Source organism: Pleurodeles waltl, chromosome 1_1 (genome assembly GCF_031143425.1).
Source record: "Pleurodeles waltl isolate 20211129_DDA chromosome 1_1, aPleWal1.hap1.20221129, whole genome shotgun sequence".
Taxonomy (NCBI): domain Eukaryota; kingdom Metazoa; phylum Chordata; class Amphibia; order Caudata; family Salamandridae; genus Pleurodeles; species Pleurodeles waltl.
This window is the reverse complement of record NC_090436.1, coordinates 615,153,560-615,171,663: the sequence shown is the minus strand read 5'-3', so window position 1 is coordinate 615,171,663 and position 18,104 is coordinate 615,153,560. Positions and strand designations below refer to the sequence as shown.

At 46.9% G+C, this 18,104-nt stretch overlaps 1 protein-coding gene across 1 annotated transcript in view; it reads right to left on the bottom strand.

The window, feature by feature from the left end:
- The window catches only part of WDR36 (WD repeat domain 36), a 543,291-nt gene that overhangs the window by 90,804 nt on the left and 434,383 nt on the right, over positions 1-18,104 (bottom strand). Inside the window, exon 19 of the mRNA XM_069226458.1 lies at positions 12,022-12,167. Coding sequence (XP_069082559.1) covers positions 12,022-12,167 — 146 coding nt within the window. The remainder of the gene's footprint in view (positions 1-12,021; positions 12,168-18,104) is intronic.

The window sequence follows — 18,104 nt, the reverse complement described above, 5'->3', positions numbered from 1 at the left end:
TGTTGTGTACCAGGGTTGTCTTGCCCACGTTGGTGCTATTAAAATGAGTTTGAGTTTGTTTTGACTCAATTTGTTTACTAGGTAAGGAAGGAGAGGGAGAGGAGGAAAAGCGTAAGCAAATATTCCTGACCAGTTCATCCATAGGGCATTGCCTTGGGATTGCTTGTGTGGGTATCTGGACGCGAAGTTTTGGCATTTTGCGTTCTCTTTTGTTGCAAATAAGTCTATTTGTGGTGTTCCCCAGAGTGTGAAGTAGGTGTTCAGAATTTGTGGGTGGATTTCCCATTCGTGGACTTGCTGGTGATCTCGAGAGAGATTGTCTGCCAGCTGATTCTGGATCCCCGGAATAAACTGTGCTATTAGACCAATTTGATGGTGGATTGCCCACTTCCATATTTTTTGAGCTAACAAGCTTAACTGCGTTGAATGTGTTCCTCCTTGTTTGTTTAGATAATACATCGTTGTCATGTTGTCTGTTTTGACAAGGATGTATTTGTGGGTTATGATTGGTTGGAAAGCTTTTAGTGCTTGAAAAACTGCTAATAATTCTAGATGATTTATATGCAGTTTTGTTTGATGTATGTTCCATTGTCCTCTTATGTTGTGTTGATTGAGATGTGCTCCCCACCCTGTCATGGAAGCATCTGTTGTTATTACGTACTGTGGCACTGGGTCTTGGAAAGGCCGCCCTATGTTTAAATTTATACTGTTCCACCATAGAAGCGATAGGTAAGTTTGGCGGTCTAGCAACACCAGATCTAGAAGGTGACCCTGTGCTTGAGACCACTGTGAGGCTAGGCACTGTTGTAAGGGCCTCATGTGCAGTCTTGCGTTTGGGACAATGGCTATGCATGAGGACATCATGCCTAGGAGCTGTAGTATTGTTCTTGCTTGTATTGTTTGGTTTGGAGACATGTGTTGAATGACCCTGTTGAAATTGTGGATCCTTTGTGGAGTTGGCGTTGCTACTCCTTTTGTCGTGTCTATTATGGCTCCTAGATATTGCTGTACTTTGCTTGGCAGAATGTTTGATTTTGCAAAGTTGACGGTGAACCCTAGATTGTAGAGGGTTTGTATGACTTGATTTGTGTGGTTTGAGCATTGTGTGAGCGAACTGGTTTTGATTAGCCAGTCGTCTAGATACGGGAACACATGTATTTGCTGCCTTCTGATGTGTGCAGCGACTACTGCTAGGCATTTTGTGAATACTCTTGGAGCGGTTGTTAAACCAAAAGGCAATACTTTGAATTGGTAATGTATTCCTTTGAATACAAACCTTAGATATTTCCTGTGTGATTGATGGATTGGTATATGGAAATATGCGTCCTTGAGGTCTAGGGTTGTCATGTAGTCGTGTTTTCTGAGCAATGGTAACACTTCTTGTAGTGTGACCATGTGAAAGTGGTCTGATTTGATGAATGTGTTTACTACCCTGAGGTCTAGAATTGGTCTCAGTGTTTCGTCCTTTTTTGGTATCAAGAAGTACAGTGAATAAACTCCTGTGTTTATTTGTGTGCTTGGTACTAATTCTATTGCATTTTTTTGCAGTAGTGCTTGAACTTCTATCTCTAGAAGCTGTGAATGGTATTTTGATAAATTTTGTGATTTTGGTGGTATGTCTGGAGGGAATTGCATGAATTCTATGCAATAACCATGTTGGATAATTGCTAGGACCCATGTGTCTGTAGTTATTTTGTCCCATGCTTCGTAATATTGATGTATCCTCCCCCCCACTGGTGTTGTGTGGGAGGGGTGAGTGACGTGTGAGTCACTGCTTGTTGGTAGTGGTTTTGGGGCTTTGAAATCTTCCTCTATTCCTAGGAAATTGCCCCCCTCTATACTGGCCCCGAAAACCTCCCCTGTACTGTCCCTGGTAGGTGGGCGGTGCGGACTGTGAGGTGCTAGCTTGTGTGGCCTGACCCCGAAACCCTCCTCTAAAAGGTGTTTTGCGGAAGGTGTTATAAGATCCTCTGCTCTGCGGGGAGTAGAGTGCGCCCATGGCCTTGGCAGTGTCAGTGTCCTTCTTGAGCTTTTCTATGGCTGTGTCGACCTCCGGACCGAACAGAAGTTTCTCGTTTACTGGCATGTTAAGCACTGCCTGCTGAATTTCTGGCTTGAATCCAGACGTTCTGAGCCATGCGTGCCTACGGATGGTAACCGACGTATTAATGGTTCTTGCGGCCGTGTCTGCTGCATCCATGGAGGAGCGTATTTGATTGTTGGAAATGTTTTGACCCTCCTCAACAACCTGTTTTGCTCTTTTTTGCAGATCTTTTGGGAGATGTTCAATGAGATGCTGCATCTCATCCCAGTGGGCTCTGTCGTATCGCGCTAGCAGCGCTTGTGAATTTGCGATGCGCCACTGGTTTGCTGCTTGGACAGCAACCCTCTTCCCGGCTGCATCGAACTTCCTACTTTCTTTATCTGGGGGAGGTGCATCCCCAGAAGTGTGTGAGTTTGCCCGTTTTCTGGCAGCCCCTACCACCACAGAGTCTGGTGGCAGCTGAGAGGTGATGAATACAGGGTCCGTAGGAGGCGCCTTATACTTTTTGTCCACCCTAGGCGTCACTGCCCTACTTTTAACTGGCTCCTTGAAAATGTCCTTTGCATGGCGTAGCATGCCTGGGAGCATCGGCAGGCTTTGGTAGGAGCTGTGGGTTGAGGAGAGGGTGTTAAATAAAAAATCATCCTCTACTTGTTCCGAGTGTAGTTCCACATTATGGAATAGAGCTGCTCTAGCCACCACTTGTGAGTAGGCTGTGCTGTCTTCCGGTGGTGATGGCCTAGTTGGGTATGTGTCTGGGCTGTTATCAGACACTGGTGCGTCGTACAAGTCCCACGCATCCTGATCTTGGTCATCGTGGCTCATGGCGGTGTGAGCTGGCGAATGTGACGGGGTGTAAGTTGGCGAAGCCGGAGTTACAGGTGGAGGCGAGGGAGGAGGTGTTACCTTTTGTGTTGTTTGTTGCTGAGGAGTAAACTGAAGCGTTCTCTTTCGTTTGACAGGTGGAAGGGTACTGATCTTCCCAGTCCCCTGCTGAATAAAGATACGCTTTTGCGTGTGATCCACGTCAGTGGATTGCAGTTCTTGTTCAAATCTATGTTTCTTCATTTGAGAAGACATAGAATGCTCTTCGGTATAGGAGCCAGAAACAGGGTCTGATGTCGCTTTTTTCGGCTCCGAAAACCCTGTCGATTGTTTTTTCGGCTCCGAGGTAACCTTCCTCTTTTTCTGTGCCGAAAATTCTTGGCCTCTATGGTCTTCGGCGCCACTGTCTCGGCGTCGATCGGTGTCGACACCGAACTCTCGGTGTCGATGCTTCTGTTTAGCACTCTCTCGGTCCCGAGGAGGCTGCGTGCCGGTGTCTCGACCGAAGTCGGACGATCTCGACACTGAATGGGCCTTTTTCGGTGCCGATTGTTGGTCACCGAGAATTTGGGTGGAGCCATGGCCGGTTGGCAGTGGCGTCCCCTGGGCCTTCTTTCCTTTTTTAAGGTTTGATCTCGACGTCTTACTCACAGTTCTTGTAGAGTGTAGCTCGTCGGAGTCTGAATCCTGGATGGAAAAGGATTCCTCCTGTTCTTCTTCTGTCTCGAACTGTCGACGCTCTTTTGGCGTGGACGCCATCTGCAGTCTTCTCGCTCGACGGTCGCGCAGAGTTTTTCGGGACCGGAACGCCCGACAGGCCTCGCAGGATTCTTCACTGTGCTCGGGTGACAGGCACAGATTACAGACCGAGTGTAGGTCCGTATAAGGATATTTGTTGTGGCATTCGGGGCAGAATCGAAACGGGGTCCGTTCCATCGGCGTTGTCCTCCACGCGGTCGGGCCGACTAGGCCCCGACGGGGTGCCGAAATCTACCCCGAAGGGCACCGAAGCGCTTCGATGTTCAACGCGTCGTCGTATGTGTCTATCTCTAACCGGATCGCAACGATACCGTCGAAAATCTTCCGTCTTCAGCTATCTTTCCGTTCCGAAACTCGGAGCGACAGGAACACGTCCGAACCCGATGGCGGAAAGAAAACAATCGAAGATGGAGTCGACGCCCATGCGCAATGAGCACAGAAGGTGGAGTCACTCGGTCCCGTGACTCGAAAACACTTCTTCGAAGAAAAACAACTTGTAACACTCCGACCCAACACCAGATGGCGAGCTCATGCATACCATGTGTATCTACAGCGACAGATGCCATCGAACAAGAAATTACTTTCCTGGTGCTTCATTTGCAGGTGACAGAGTGGTGTGCCTGCCTCTGTTTTTCTCTCACCACATTCGTCGCTTCGGTGTGCTCTGTGTTTAGAGACAGAGGTCAAATGTCAGTTTGTCTTCTTGCAATGGAAATATTTTTCCTTGTGACTGCAGAGTTCCAGGATTTTGTAAGTTCCAGCTTTTTCCTAACACCCATTTATATAACTAAGTCAACTTTACAAACATTTCAAAATATATTTCAGTAGCTGTGAAAAACCATTTTTTGTACTTTAGAATGAGAAAAAAAATATTTTAATAGGATGAAAAAAAGTCTGAACACTTCACTTGGTGATGTGCAAATGATAAATGTTTTCTGAAACCCAATTTTCACAGATTAATGTAATACATTTTATAGTTTTATCAGTAAAGCTGCAGGTTAGTAGGAAGGCTTTTGGACATTTCTTTACTGTCTGTAAATGACAGCTGAAGTCTTGGCGAGTAGGGGACAGACATGTGCAGCTGTCTCTCTAAACAGTAACTTTGAAGCTGTTGGTGCTGTGGCACTTTCTGAGGATGTGGAGACTTGCACCCAAGGGCACTTTAGAGGTTCCCCTCTGAACCCTACCAGTCTCTTGGCATGCTGACTGACTAGTTTGGTCCAGTCTTTTACCACAAGACTGGTTCCTGACCCCCTAGAGGAGAGAGCCTGGACTCAGAGGTCTGAAACAATGCCTGTTCGAGAGAGGTGTGTTACCACCCACTCCAGCACGACGGCTAGCAGATCTGCATAACAATGTCGGGATCTTCAAAGACCCTGAGGCCTTTGGTATGCACACCCACTGGCTGCCCCAACACTAGGTGCTGCCACCCCATGTCCTGAGGCCAATTTGGCTCGAGAACAGATGGGAAAATTAGCAAGTCTGTAGGAGTGTACCACCCCTGGGCTAATCATACCCCTAAGGTGGGCTACCTGAGGTGGACACTCGAGGAAGGGTTTCACCATCTTGGTTTTGGTCAGAACTAGGCCTTCTAGGATAGGGATATGCCCATTCCCTAAAGGAGGTGGTCACAACAGGGTGTAGGCAACGCCAAGGGTAAGTAGCCCATTGGCTACTACCCTACACTCCCCTAAATTCAGCATTTAGGCAGCTCCCTAACACCAAAAGCCAGATTCACCCGACAACAAGAAGAGGAGGACACAGAAGAGCAAGAACTGTGGATGCATGGTTAACTTTTGGCACAAAATCGTGCCTGCTTACCTGCTGCCGTCCCATCACGACTCCTGCAGCTGTGGGGACTCCAAAAGCCTCAGAGGTTCTCCAGCACTTTGAAGACAATCAGCATCTCCGCAGATGACAGCCTCCACACTCATCCAGTTGCCTTGTTTCTCCATCTGCAGATCCCCGAAAGAACTGTGTGTTCCTTGATACCGAAACACTACCGCTAAGGATCCACTGCATCCAAGTGCACTGGCCCAGGTCCACGACTTTCAAAGGTTTACCTCTGCTCTCCGAACGCCCACGGATCGAGTCCCCCTGTTGGGAACTCCCTGACTTGTCCCCAAGCACCCCCTGGCATTCGTTTTCCAGGTGCTCTCCCCCATTAACCCCCTACCCCCTCATCGCCAAGTGCTTGGTGCACAGGAACCCGACACAACCAACACCACTGCATCTGGACACTCCTGGCCAGGAAAAACTGAACTGCTGGTCTTGTCAATAACTTTGCACCCCCCTACCTTCAGGGGACCATCAAGAATTGAGTGTAAGAACTCCTATGCAGCCCTAGTACCTTGTGCTACGTAAAATGCATTCTTCTACAAAAAGAAAATGAGTTACCTGTCTGTAACCGCAGTTATGCAATATTGGTATCTTTTATAGATGCACAGGCTTGAGTCACTCCCTGTTGTTGATGTGGGAATTCCATGGTATCACAATAAAGCAGTATGTAAAAAACTATTTTAAGCTATAATGGCAGTAGGCCATCAGTTTAATAGCCTAACTATGTCTTTTAGAAAAAGGACCAAACTTGAACTATGATCAATCTGGTACTAGCACCCTCTACAGCACTCCCAATCCCAAGAGAGGCTGATTTCTTCAGATTTTCAAGCAAAACTGGGAATAACATCCTTAATAATAAGGGGAGCCTCTCAGGGAGGGAATTGTTTAACTAGTCTTTTGGAGCAGAGAGATGCAGTCTGTGTAGAACGTCTGTACCTTGAAATTGTGGCAAGATGAACCTTAATTGATGCATGAACAAGGCCTGATTTGGCTAGTGAAAGTAGATAAGGTATAATCTGTTTGGGAGATGCTTCAAACGGGTGCAAGTTATTCTGCTGGCACAATGAACAGAATATTTTCCACTTTACCCTGTAAGTTTTGTTCGTACTCTCCGCCCTTGCTTTGGATAATATATCTCTGCAATATCGCTGCATTCTTGAGTGAGGTTCAAGTTTCAAAACTCATAGAACTTATGAGCCATGCATGCAAGTGGAGAGAGGCTGGCTTCGGGTGAAAAACTTGGCCCTGGTTCATTGTCAGAAGAGTTTGCTGCTTCTTCGGAAGGCATCTGGAATTGGTCACAGACAGGAGAATGAGTTTTGTAAACCAGTGTTGTCTGGGCCACATGGGGTCGGTCAGGACAAGTCAACAGTGTTCAGTCTTCATTTTGCTGAGAACTTTGGGAAGTCATGTGAAGGGTGGGGGGGAGACTGGGGGATGTATGCATAAATTCTGGACCATTGCATTGAAGGGGCATTCCCTCATGACCCTGGGAGTGGGGATTGGCTGGTGGAGAACTTGTCTGTCAAGAAGAGTTCCAGCACTGGCTTCCCCCAGCATGAGAAAATCTTGTCCAATTCCAGCTGTCTAGTTATCCCCGCTTCTGCTTAGAATGTACACTGAGTTATTGTTTGCCCCCAATACATGTTTGGCTTGTAGAGATATGGTATGAATTGTGAGCATATGCCAAAGACCTTGGGCTTCTTGGGAAAGAGACGGAGACTGGGTTCCTCCCTGCTTGTTAGCATAATACATGCTGGCTGCGTTGTCTGTATGGACCAGCATGCAGGAGCCTGCTATTTGTGGCAAAAAAGCTTGCAGCGTGAGAAATATTGCTTTCAGTTCTAGGCGACTGATGTGCATTAGTTTCGGTTGTTTGGACCGTGTCCCTTGGAACGGCAGGTCCTGTAAATGGCCGCCCAGCCCTTCAAGGAAGCATCGGTTGTGATGACGAAGTCTGGAACTGGAGTCAGGAACTTAAGGCCATGAGAGAGATTTATGTGAAACTACCATGCCAGTGTCTCCACCATCCTTGGGGTAATGCTGATCAAGTCTTGGAAGGAGCTTTGAGACTGGATCCATTGTATCTATAGCTCCTCTTGTAACGGTCTCATCTTTAGTCATGCTAACGGAACAAGGTTTATTGCAGAGAATATCATCCACATGAGCGGCTTGAATAGTCTTAAAGAAACAGAGTTTGTTCTGGAGATTTGTAGGGCCAGATTGGACAGCCTTCACTGTCTGTCTTTTGATAAATAAGCTTTGTTCTCGATTGTATAGAGGCTGGCTCCCAGAAACATTATTTTTTGAGTGGGAGGGAAAGGTGGAGGTTAACAGGGAGGCCCAGCCTGCAAAACAATAAGAGGCATGCTCTGGTAGCTTGATATGCTTGTAGCGGTGACCTGGTTTGTGGAGTGTAGCTGCCACTGGGGTGAGAATTTGTGAAAATTCAATGGGCTGACTTTAGCCCAAAAGGTACGACTCTGAATTGGTAATGGGTACTGGCTACAGTGAAACAGATATTTACGATGCTTAAGATGAATGGGAATATGGAAGTAAGCATCCTGCAAATCCAATCAATGATGTTATGTAATTTCCTCTGTTTAAAAGATGAAGGATGTCTGATAGAGTAATCACATGGAAGATTGTTTTCGCAGAAATTTGTTGAGTTTCCTGAGGTCCAGTATGGGCCGCCAATCCCCAGTCTTCTTTCGCACCAAAACAAACCTACAAAATGTGATCCTCTTTGATGAAAAGGAACCTTCTCTGTTGCGGCTTTGGACAGCATTATCAAGGCTTCTTTCCTAAGTAAGTGAAGACGAGGTGGATGTATTTCTTTCGGAGGCTGGTTTGGTGGTCCCTGCACAAACTCCGAGTTATGGCCTTAGTTTACTAAATCAAACACCCATTTGTCTGATGTTATCCCCTTTCATTGGCAGAGGTAGTTTGAGATATTTGTGCCCACATAGGTTGAAGGAGTGGATGTAACTGGTACCTGGTCCAGGTCATTGCTTGCTGCCTGTTTCACGACCTGGGGAAAGAGGAGAAGCGGGGGGGAGGGCTTGCTTCCGGCAAGTGGGTGGCTGGCGATAGGCCCCATAGTAGGGGGGGCTATATTGAGACTGGGTTTGAAACTGTTGGGGGTCATTGGTAGCCACTTCTGTAAGAGGAAAAACCTCTTCCTCTGGCACCTCAAAAGACCAAGTTCTTGAACTGTAAAGTGCCGAGAGACCTAGCAGTGTCTGTGCAAGTTTTAATTCTCAAAAAGGCGTCATTAATATGCTTCCCAGGCCATGTCCAATATTTATTTATTGGACCTCAGGTCTAAAAGATGTCGCTTTTAGCCATCCTTGGTGCCTTAAAACTGCTGCTCCGGCTAATTGTTGGAAACCTTTGGAAGCAATGTCAAAGGAATAATCAATCTCTGAAGGGAAGAAGCTACTACAGGAGGGTGAACGTACTTCTTCACACTTCCTGTCCTCGGGGATGAGATAGAGTAGGCTTCTGATATCTGACCACATTTGGCAGTCATAGCGCCCTAGGATTGCAAGAGTGTTGGCTGCGCTGATGGTAATGACAGACATGAGAGGGGAATCTCTTCCCCACATTGCCCAGATGCCTGGCTTCTTTATCTGGTGGCGTAGAGATGGAACAGAGGGATGTTTTGAACGTCTTTGGACTGCCAGAGGGACAACAGAGTCAGGCTTAGGCTGACAGGTGAGGCAAGCAGAGGAATCATCCTTGGCCTTGTATATTTTATCTAGGCGCTATGGAACTGGAGGTACCGTAGCTGGACTTTTCATGATTTTAAGTTCCTCATTCCAGATGTAATCTATGATGGGGCTGGCTCCCACAGACTTTCTAGCCTGCTCCTTAAAATCGTGCAGAAAACAGTCTGACTGTGTAATGGAGGTTGGGAGATGTAATCGTGCTGCAGCCTGGTATATTAGCTGTGGAAACCCCAAACGTCTTCAGAGGGAGAGTCTGAAAGATGAGGAGATGGAGTAGGGACCAAGTAACCGTCCCATTCGTCCTGCAGTTATGTGAACCAGGAATTTCACCCTCTTCTCTTCTTCTGTAGAAGTGTTATCCTCCCTACGAGGTACTGCAATGATTGACGCTGGTGTGAACCTGGGCGTGGGCGTTGGAGAGATATTTCTTGGTGTGGCAAGAGAAACAGTCTGGTGTTGCGTTGACGGTTATTCTGTGGTAGATTCTGGAAACCTCCTGTAATCTTGCAGCATGGCCTGCAAATTCTGAACCAGCGTGGTGGGCATTTGTACATCATCTTGTCTAGGTTGAAAATAGTCATAGTGCTCATAATGATTGCTAGGAGGGGTGTAATAAGACTCACAGCATTGCTGGCTGTAGTCTTCATCTTCCTCGTCCTCCTGGTACTTCACGCTATGTTCTGAGGGACTAGGTGAGTCTCCAAAAGATCCTTTATCACCTGACTCCTCCCAATCCAGCAGATGGCTTGGTAGCAAAGCTGAGACTTTGCTGGGAGAAGTCGCTTCAGGGCACAAGGCAGTCTTTGAAATCGTTGTCGTTTAAATTGAAGTAGTTGCATCTGTCAACGACGTCGAAGACAATGCAAAAGTGAAGTGGGATGTTGCAGGCAAAATTTCTCCTATTGAAGATGTTATCTATGACGGTCCTGTCACGGACAGTGGTGTCGTCAATGGGAAAGTAGATGACGGTGCTTATCAGCGGTGATATTGTCAACAGCGTCTTTGCTGACGCTGACCTTGTTGACGGTATCTTCTTTGACAGCGGTGGTGATGTCAGAACCACCGTTGATGATGACTTAGAAGAAAATACCTTAGTGAATGAAATGGGAGAACTGATAGCTGCCGTAGACCATGTTCTTGACAACAATGCCTTCGTCGATGAGACCGTGGTGAGGGTAAGTGTTGTCATCAACCTAACTTCGACAGTGCTGTCGTCGTTATCGGAGATGTGAGAGTAGATTTAGACCTCAACGGTTCTGATGAAGAGGTGCTCCTTTTTCTTCAAGAGGGAGTAGACAGTTGGGAGAAGGCCAACCTTGCAGCGTAAGTGCAATTTTCTCCTTTCTTTGAGGGTCTTTGCGGTGAGACTTCAAGGCCTTCCTACTCTCCTCAGAAACCCCTTGGTCAGAAGATTTTGACCTTTTATAGGGTCTTACAGCTGAATCACTGTCATTATCTGAAGAGTTGGACTTTTGGAAGCAATCTTCTGTCTCTTAAAATTTTGGAAGAGAAAGTACGGCAAAGTTCTGCACTGCTTTACCTGATGTTGTGAGCAAAGGCAGTAGAGACAGTCTCTGTGTGGGTTGTACACATGCAGTCTTTTCTTCCCACAGGACTTGAAGAAGCAAAACAGACCTTTCTATAAAGATTCAGACATTGTAGATGCTAAAAACGGGAAAATCAGAGGAAAAAACTGAGCAGAACTCGCAGAGACTCTCCTTCACATGACGTGCAGTAGAAAATCTGAGGGAATCAGCCTCTCTCTGGAGTGTTCTAGAGGGTGCTAGATTGGTCATAGTTCAAGTTTGGTCCTTTGGGGAAAAAAAAAAAAAAACAACATAAATAAGCTATTAAGCTGATGGCCTACTGCCATTATGGCTCTTATAGTTTTTTACATACTGCTTTACTATGATACAGTGGAACTCCCACTTCAACAACAGGGAATGATTCTAGTTTGTGAATCTATGAAAGATCCAATACTGGATAAGTGTTACTTAATTGCCCATCATTCTGAGAACTGCAATAGTATTTATTTTTCTGCAAATGTTCTGGTGCTTATAAATAATACAAAAAGGTAACTATTTTTCTAAACAACTGGTTTCGAGTTGCTTCTTGAGCGTGTCTCTCATTTATTGACTCTGCATGTTCAACAAATGCTTAGCACTACCCTCTGATAAGCCTAACCGCTCGCCCAAACTACTACAAAAGTAAGCTTTTGGGATTGTCACTTTTACCCCTGTAAACCAATAAGGGTTGTCCTGGACTATCTGCTAAGTTCCCTCCCTACACCGAGTCACTGCATAGATAGCCAGCTTCCTACAGCTGGAAATGAATAAGCAGGCCTAATTCTTATGAGGGCACCTGTGGAATTTCCTCGCACACCTGATCTCTATAGCTAGGTCTTTAAACTAATAGGACTGTTTCTTTTTTATTGGGATCCAGCTTAATGACTTGCTCTTTTTGGTGACTCCAACCTAAAAGAGTAGAACCACCCTTGGACACTTATACTTCATCTGTTCTTCCCTTGAAGAAGATTCTCCATCTAATCGAATGGGGTCTTTACTGTACCCACACGGTTGATATCTGCCTTGTTTAGAATGTAATTCTCACAACCAAATTGTGCTTTGTAAAGACTGTGGTCTGATGGAGTGCTATGGGGAATCTGACTAATGGACTTGAAAAAATAAATAAATAATTTAATAAAATAAAAAATACAACTGATAAGAAAGCATGTTTGAATAAGGACAGAAATACCAAGACAAAATATGTGCACATTTAAAACACAGGAAGTTCAGATGAAAAAGCTAGTCTAATAACGGTTACCTTAATCATATCAAGATCCAGGAGATTCTTCCACCTTGACTCTGGCAATGAAGACAACGTCACTAGTTGTTCTTCCAGCTGCTCAGGAGAATCATATTCAATCATTTCATCAGGTGCTTCGTCTACATCATCAGTAGTTATCACATCTAAGGAAAGAATAAAAATGGAAAGAATGAAATAGAAGAAAACCCCAAGTTAATCACAAGGTAGTCTCTGAGTAGATTTAGGCATATGAATCTATCTGAGGACAATAAAACAATCACAGTTCAGAAACACAGCACGTATCAACTACTCTCCATGTTTATGGGGCCAGTATTCAGATTCTGATTCCAGAGTTTAGCGGAAGTGGTTGGGTCATTACAGACAATGGTCTAACACCAGATAATGTTCGTAATAAATAATAAAGATGTGCCACTGTATCAAATCTATCATCCTACATTTATGCTGCACAAATTAGGAAGAAGCCCTTCAGGAATACCACCAACCAAGGGAACTTGATTGGGGGGTTATTTCCACTCTACCTGGCATGAGCAGGTCAAACCATGCAAGCCGCTGAAAAGGAAACATGCCAAAGATAAATCAAGTCAGCCCAAGGGTAAATGACAACACTCCAACATGCCAAGGTCTTAACTTCCACTGAGCCTCTCAACATAATATTACTTAGGATTTTAGTGCTCAAGTTAAATCACTGTAATAATTCATGTAATAGTACCCTGCAGCCCTCAATGACAGTCTGCATATGCTAGGTGAAGGGTCCCTGAGGGTAGCACAATACATGCTGCAGCACTTGGGGACCTTAATTAGTCAACATGCCCTGGGTATCATTTACTAGAGACTTACAGGGGGGCAAAGGTTTTGCCAATTGGGCAACAATTGCACAGTTTTTAGGGAAAGAGATCTGGCACTTGAGACCTGGTTAGCAGGAACCCAGTGCACTTTCAGTCAACAATGCATCAATTACCAGGCAAAAAATGGGGGTGACCATGTAAAAAAAAGGGGCACTTTCTTATACTGACTAACGTGGAACAGTGTTACTGTTTATTTCTATTTTCAGAATAGGTGCTACCTTCTCTGAGAAACATCACACTACAAAAAGGCTATGTATGAAAAGCAGTCTGATGAGGACACTTGAATGAACCATCATTGGTTCAGCAGTTTTAGACCGCCCCTACACAATCCATGACAAAGTGTTGTATAAAAAAGGGGACCCATGCCACCACACTTTATTTCAGTTCCAAGTCCTTTATGACCAGGGAATGGAGTGCTTCACATAGTATTGAAAGGACTGCTGTACAAGAAGATGACCTGGAGACTGCACTTTCTGCTGGAGGAGCTATGGACCTGCCAGAAGCAAGTAGAAGCCTGCCTACAGAGAGCGGGAATGGTCTTCCTGGCCCTGCAGGAGGACAGACTGCTCATTAGAGAGGCCCTGCATTCACCCTGTGCCTGAGGGACATCCAGAGGGAGCCGCTTGCCTGAGAGAGGGATGAAAGTGACCCATGTGACAGAGGGTCATTATGGTCTCTCATCTTGGTTCCTGGCAGGAAACGCTAAAATTGCCATTATCATCATAGGCCCAGACGGGCTACAACTGCTGTGATCATTACAGGCCCAGACAGGGATTACATCTACTGCGATCATCATAGGCTAGACTGGGGCTACAACTGTGTAGGAAGTTGGTTCTTTATATGATATATCAATATGAGATATATTGTGCACAGAGTCCAGGGGTTCCCTTACCAGTGGGCAAGGGCTTGCTATAGCAATCCCAAGTTGTTCTGGTAAGGGAGCCCCTGGACTCTTTGCACAATATATCTCTGTAGGAAGTTGGCTCTGTATGCAGTATTTCAAAGTAAGGAATAGTATGCACAGAGTCCAAGGGTTCCCCTTAGAGGTAAGATAGTGGCAAAAAGAGATAATTCTAATGCTCTATTTTGTGGAAGTGTGGTCTAGCAGTAGGCTTATCAGAGGGTAGTGTTAAGCATTTGTTGTACACACACAGGCAATAAATGAGGAACACACACTCAGAGACAATTCCAGGCCAATAGGTTTTTGTATAGAAAAATATATTTTCTTAGTTTATTTTAGGAACCACAGGTTCAAGATTTACAAGTAATACTTCAAATGAACGGTATTTCATGTAGGAACTTTAGGAACTTCGAATTAGCAAAATAGCATATACAGTTTTCACATAAATGACATATAGCTATTTTAAAACTAGACAGTGCAATTTTCAACTGTTCCTGGGGGAGGTAAGTGTTTGTTAGTTTTTGCAGGTAAGTAAAACACCTACGGGGTTCAAGTTTGGGTCCAAGGTAGCCCACCGTTGGGGGTTCAGAGCAACCCCAAAGTTACCACACCAGCAGCTCTGGGCCGGTCAGGTGCAGAGGTCAAAGTGGTGCCCAAAACACATAAGCTTCAATGGAGAAGGGGGTGCCCCGGTTCCAGTCTGCCAGCAGGTAAGTACCCGCGTCTTCGGAGGGCAGACCAGGGGGGTTTTGTAGGGCACCGGGGGGGACACAAGTCAGCACAAAAAGTACACCCTCAGCAGCACAGGGGCAGCCGGGTGCAGTGTGCAAACAGGCGTCGGGTTCGCAATAGAACTCAATGGGAGACCAAGGGGTCTCTTCAGCGATGCAGGCAGGCAAGGGGGGGGGGGGGGGGGAGGGGGCTCCTCGGGGTAGCCACCACCTGGGCAAGGGAGAGGGCCACCTGGGGATCGCTCCTGCACTGGAGATCGGATCCTTCAGGTCCTAGGGGCTGCGGGTGCAGAGTCTTTACCACGCGTCGGGTCTTTGAATCAGGCAGTCGCGGTCAGGAGGAGCCTCGGGATTCCCTCTGCAGGCGTCGCCGTGGGGGCTCAGGGGGGGTCAACTCTGGCTACTCACAGTCTCGTAGTCGCCGGGGAGTCCTCCCTGTGGTGTTTGTTCTCCACAAGTCGAGCCGGGGGCGTCGGGTGCAGAGTGCAAAGTCTCACGCTTCCGGCAGGAAACGTGTGTTGTTTCAAAGTTGCTTCTTTGTTGCAAAGTTGCAGTCTTTGGTGAACAGAGCCGCTGTCCTCGGGAGTTCTTGGTCCTTCTAGATGCAGGGTAGTCCTCTGAGGCTTCAGAGGTTGCTGAACCCTGGGAACGCGTCGCTGGAGCAGTGTCTTTAGAAGTGGGGAGACAGACCGGTAGAGCTGGGGCCAAAGCAGTTGGTGTCTCCGTCTTCTCTGCAGGTTTTTCAGTTCAGCAGTCCCCTTCTTCTTAGGTTGCAGGAATCTAGTTTCATAGGTTCTGGGGGGCCCCTAAATACTGAATTTAGGGGTGTATTTAGGTCTGTGGGGTTAGTAGCCAATGGCTACTAGCCCTGAGGGTGGATACACCCTCTTTGTGCCTCCTCCCTGAGGGGAGGGGGGCACATCCCTAATCCTATTGGGGGGAATCCTCCATCTGCAAGATGGAGGATTTCTAAAAGTTAGAGTCACCTCAGCTCAGGCACCTTAGGGGCTGTCCTGACTGGCCAGTGACGACTCCTTGTTTTTCTCATTATCTCCTCCGGCCTTGCCGCCAAAACTGGGGCCGTAGCCGGAGGGGGCGGGCAACTCCACTAGCTGGAGTGCCCTGGGGTGCTGTAACAAAGGGGGTGAGCCTTTGAGGCTCACCGCCAGGTGTTACAGTTCCTGCAGGGGGAGGTGAGAAGCACCTCCACCCGGTACAGGCTTTGTTACTAGCCACAGAGTGATAAAGGCACTCTCCCCATGTGGCCAGCAACATGTCTGGTGTGTGGCAGGCTGCTAAAACTAGTCAGCCTACACGGATAGTCGGTTAAGGTTTCGGGGGGCACCTCTAAGGTGCCCTCTGGGGTGTATGTAACAATAAAATGTACACTGGCATCAGTGTGCATTTATTGTGCTGAGAAGTTTGATACCAAACTTCACAGTTTTCAGTGTAGCCATTATGGTGCTGTGGAGTTCGTGTATGACAGACTCCCAGACCATATACTCTTATGGCTCCCCTGCACTTACAATGTCTAAGGTTTTGCTTAGACACTGTAGGGGCATAGTGCTCATGCACTTATGCCCTCACCTATGGTATAGTGCACCCTGCCTTAGGGCTGTAAGGCCTGCTAAAGAGGTGACTTATCTATACCTATAGGCAGTGTGAGGTTGGCATGGCACCCTGAGGGGAGTGCCATGTCGACTTAGTCGTTTTATCCCAACTAGCACACACAAGCTGGCAAGCAGTGTGTCTGTGCTGAGTGAGGGGTCCTCAGGATGGCATAAGACATGCTGCAGCCCTTAGAGACCTTCCCTTGCATCAGGGCCCTTGGTACCAGAGGTACCAGTTACAAGGGACTTACCTGGATGCCAGGGTGTGCCAATTGTGGAAACAAAGGTACAGGTTAGGGAAAGAACACTGGTGCTGGGGCCTGGTTAGCAGCCTCAGCACACTTTCAAATCATAACTTAGCATCAGCAAAGGCAAAAAGTCAGGGGGTAACCATGCCAAGGAGGCATTTCCTTACATTACCCCCCCCCCCAAACGAAAGAGGATGAGACTAACCTTTCCCAAGAGAGTCTTCATTTTCTAAGTGGAAGAACCTGGAAAGGCCATCTGCATTGGCATGGGCAGTCCCAGGTCTGTGTTCCACTATAAAGTCCATTCCCTGTAGGGAGATGGACCACCTCAACAGTTTTGGATTTTCACCTTTCATTTGCATCAGCCATCTGAGAGGTCTGTGGTCAGTTTGAACTACAAAGTGAGTACCAAAGAGGTATGGTCTCAGCTTTTTCAGGGACCAAACCACAGCAAAGGCCTCCCTCTCAATGGCACTCCAGCGCTGCTCCCTGGGGAGTAACCTCCTGCTAATGAAAGCAACAGGCTGGTCAAGGCCATCATCATTTGTTTGGGACAAAACTGCCCCTATCCCATGTTCAGAGGTATCAGTCTGCACAATGAACTGCTTGGAGTAATCTGGAGCTTTGAGAACTGGTGCTGTGCACATGGCTTGCTTCAGGGTGTCAAAGGCCTGTTGGCATTCTACAGTCCAGTTTACCTTCTTGGGCATTTTCTTGGAGGTAAGTTCTGTGAGGGGTGTCACTATTGATCCATATCCCTTCACAAACCTCCTGTAGTACCCAGTCAAGCCAAGGAATGCCCTGACTTGAGTCTGGGTTTTTGGAGCTGCCCAGTCCAGAATAGTCTGGATCTTAGGCGGGAGTGGCTGAACTTGGCCTCCACCTACAAGGTGTCCCAAGTAAACCACAGTTCCCTGCCCTATCTGACATTTGGATGCCTTGATAGAGAGGCCTGCTGCTTGCAGAGCCTTCAAAACCTTCTTCAGGTGGACCAGGTGATCCTGCCAGCTGGAGCTAAAGACAGCAATATCGTCAAGATAAGCTGCACTAAAGGACTCCAAGCCAGCAAGGACTTGATTCACCAACCTTTGGAAGGTGGCAGGGGCATTCTTTAAACCAAAGGGCATAACAGTAAACTGATAATGCCCATCAGGTATGGAGAATGCGGTCTTTTCTTTTGCTCCTGGTGCCATTTTGATTTGCCAGTACCCTGCTGTCAAGTCAAATGTACTTAAGTATCTGGCAGCACCTAGTTTGTCTATCAATTCATCTGCCCTTGGAATGGGATGGGCATCTGTCTTGGTGACAGAATTAAGTCCTCTGTAGTCCACACAAAACCTCATCTCTCTCTTTCCATCTTTGGTGTGAGGTTTGGGGACTAAGACCACTGGGCTAGCCCAGGGGCTGTCAGAGTGCTCAATGACTCCCAATTCCAGCATCTTGTAGACTTCCACTTTGATGCTTTCCTTAACTTAGCATGCCTGTCAAAAACAAAATTTTCAGACAGTCTGACCGTCTCCTGTGTCCACATCATGGGTACACAGGTGTGTCTGACCAGGGGTTAGGGAAAAGAGCTCAGCAAACTGCTGCAGGACTTTCCTACAGTCAGATTGCTGTTGGCCAGAGAGGGTGTCTGAATAGATCACTCCATCAACTGAACCATCTTTAGGGTCTGTGGAGAGGAGATCAGGGAGAGGCTCATTCTCAGCTTCCTGGTCCTCATCTGTTACCATCAACAGATTCAC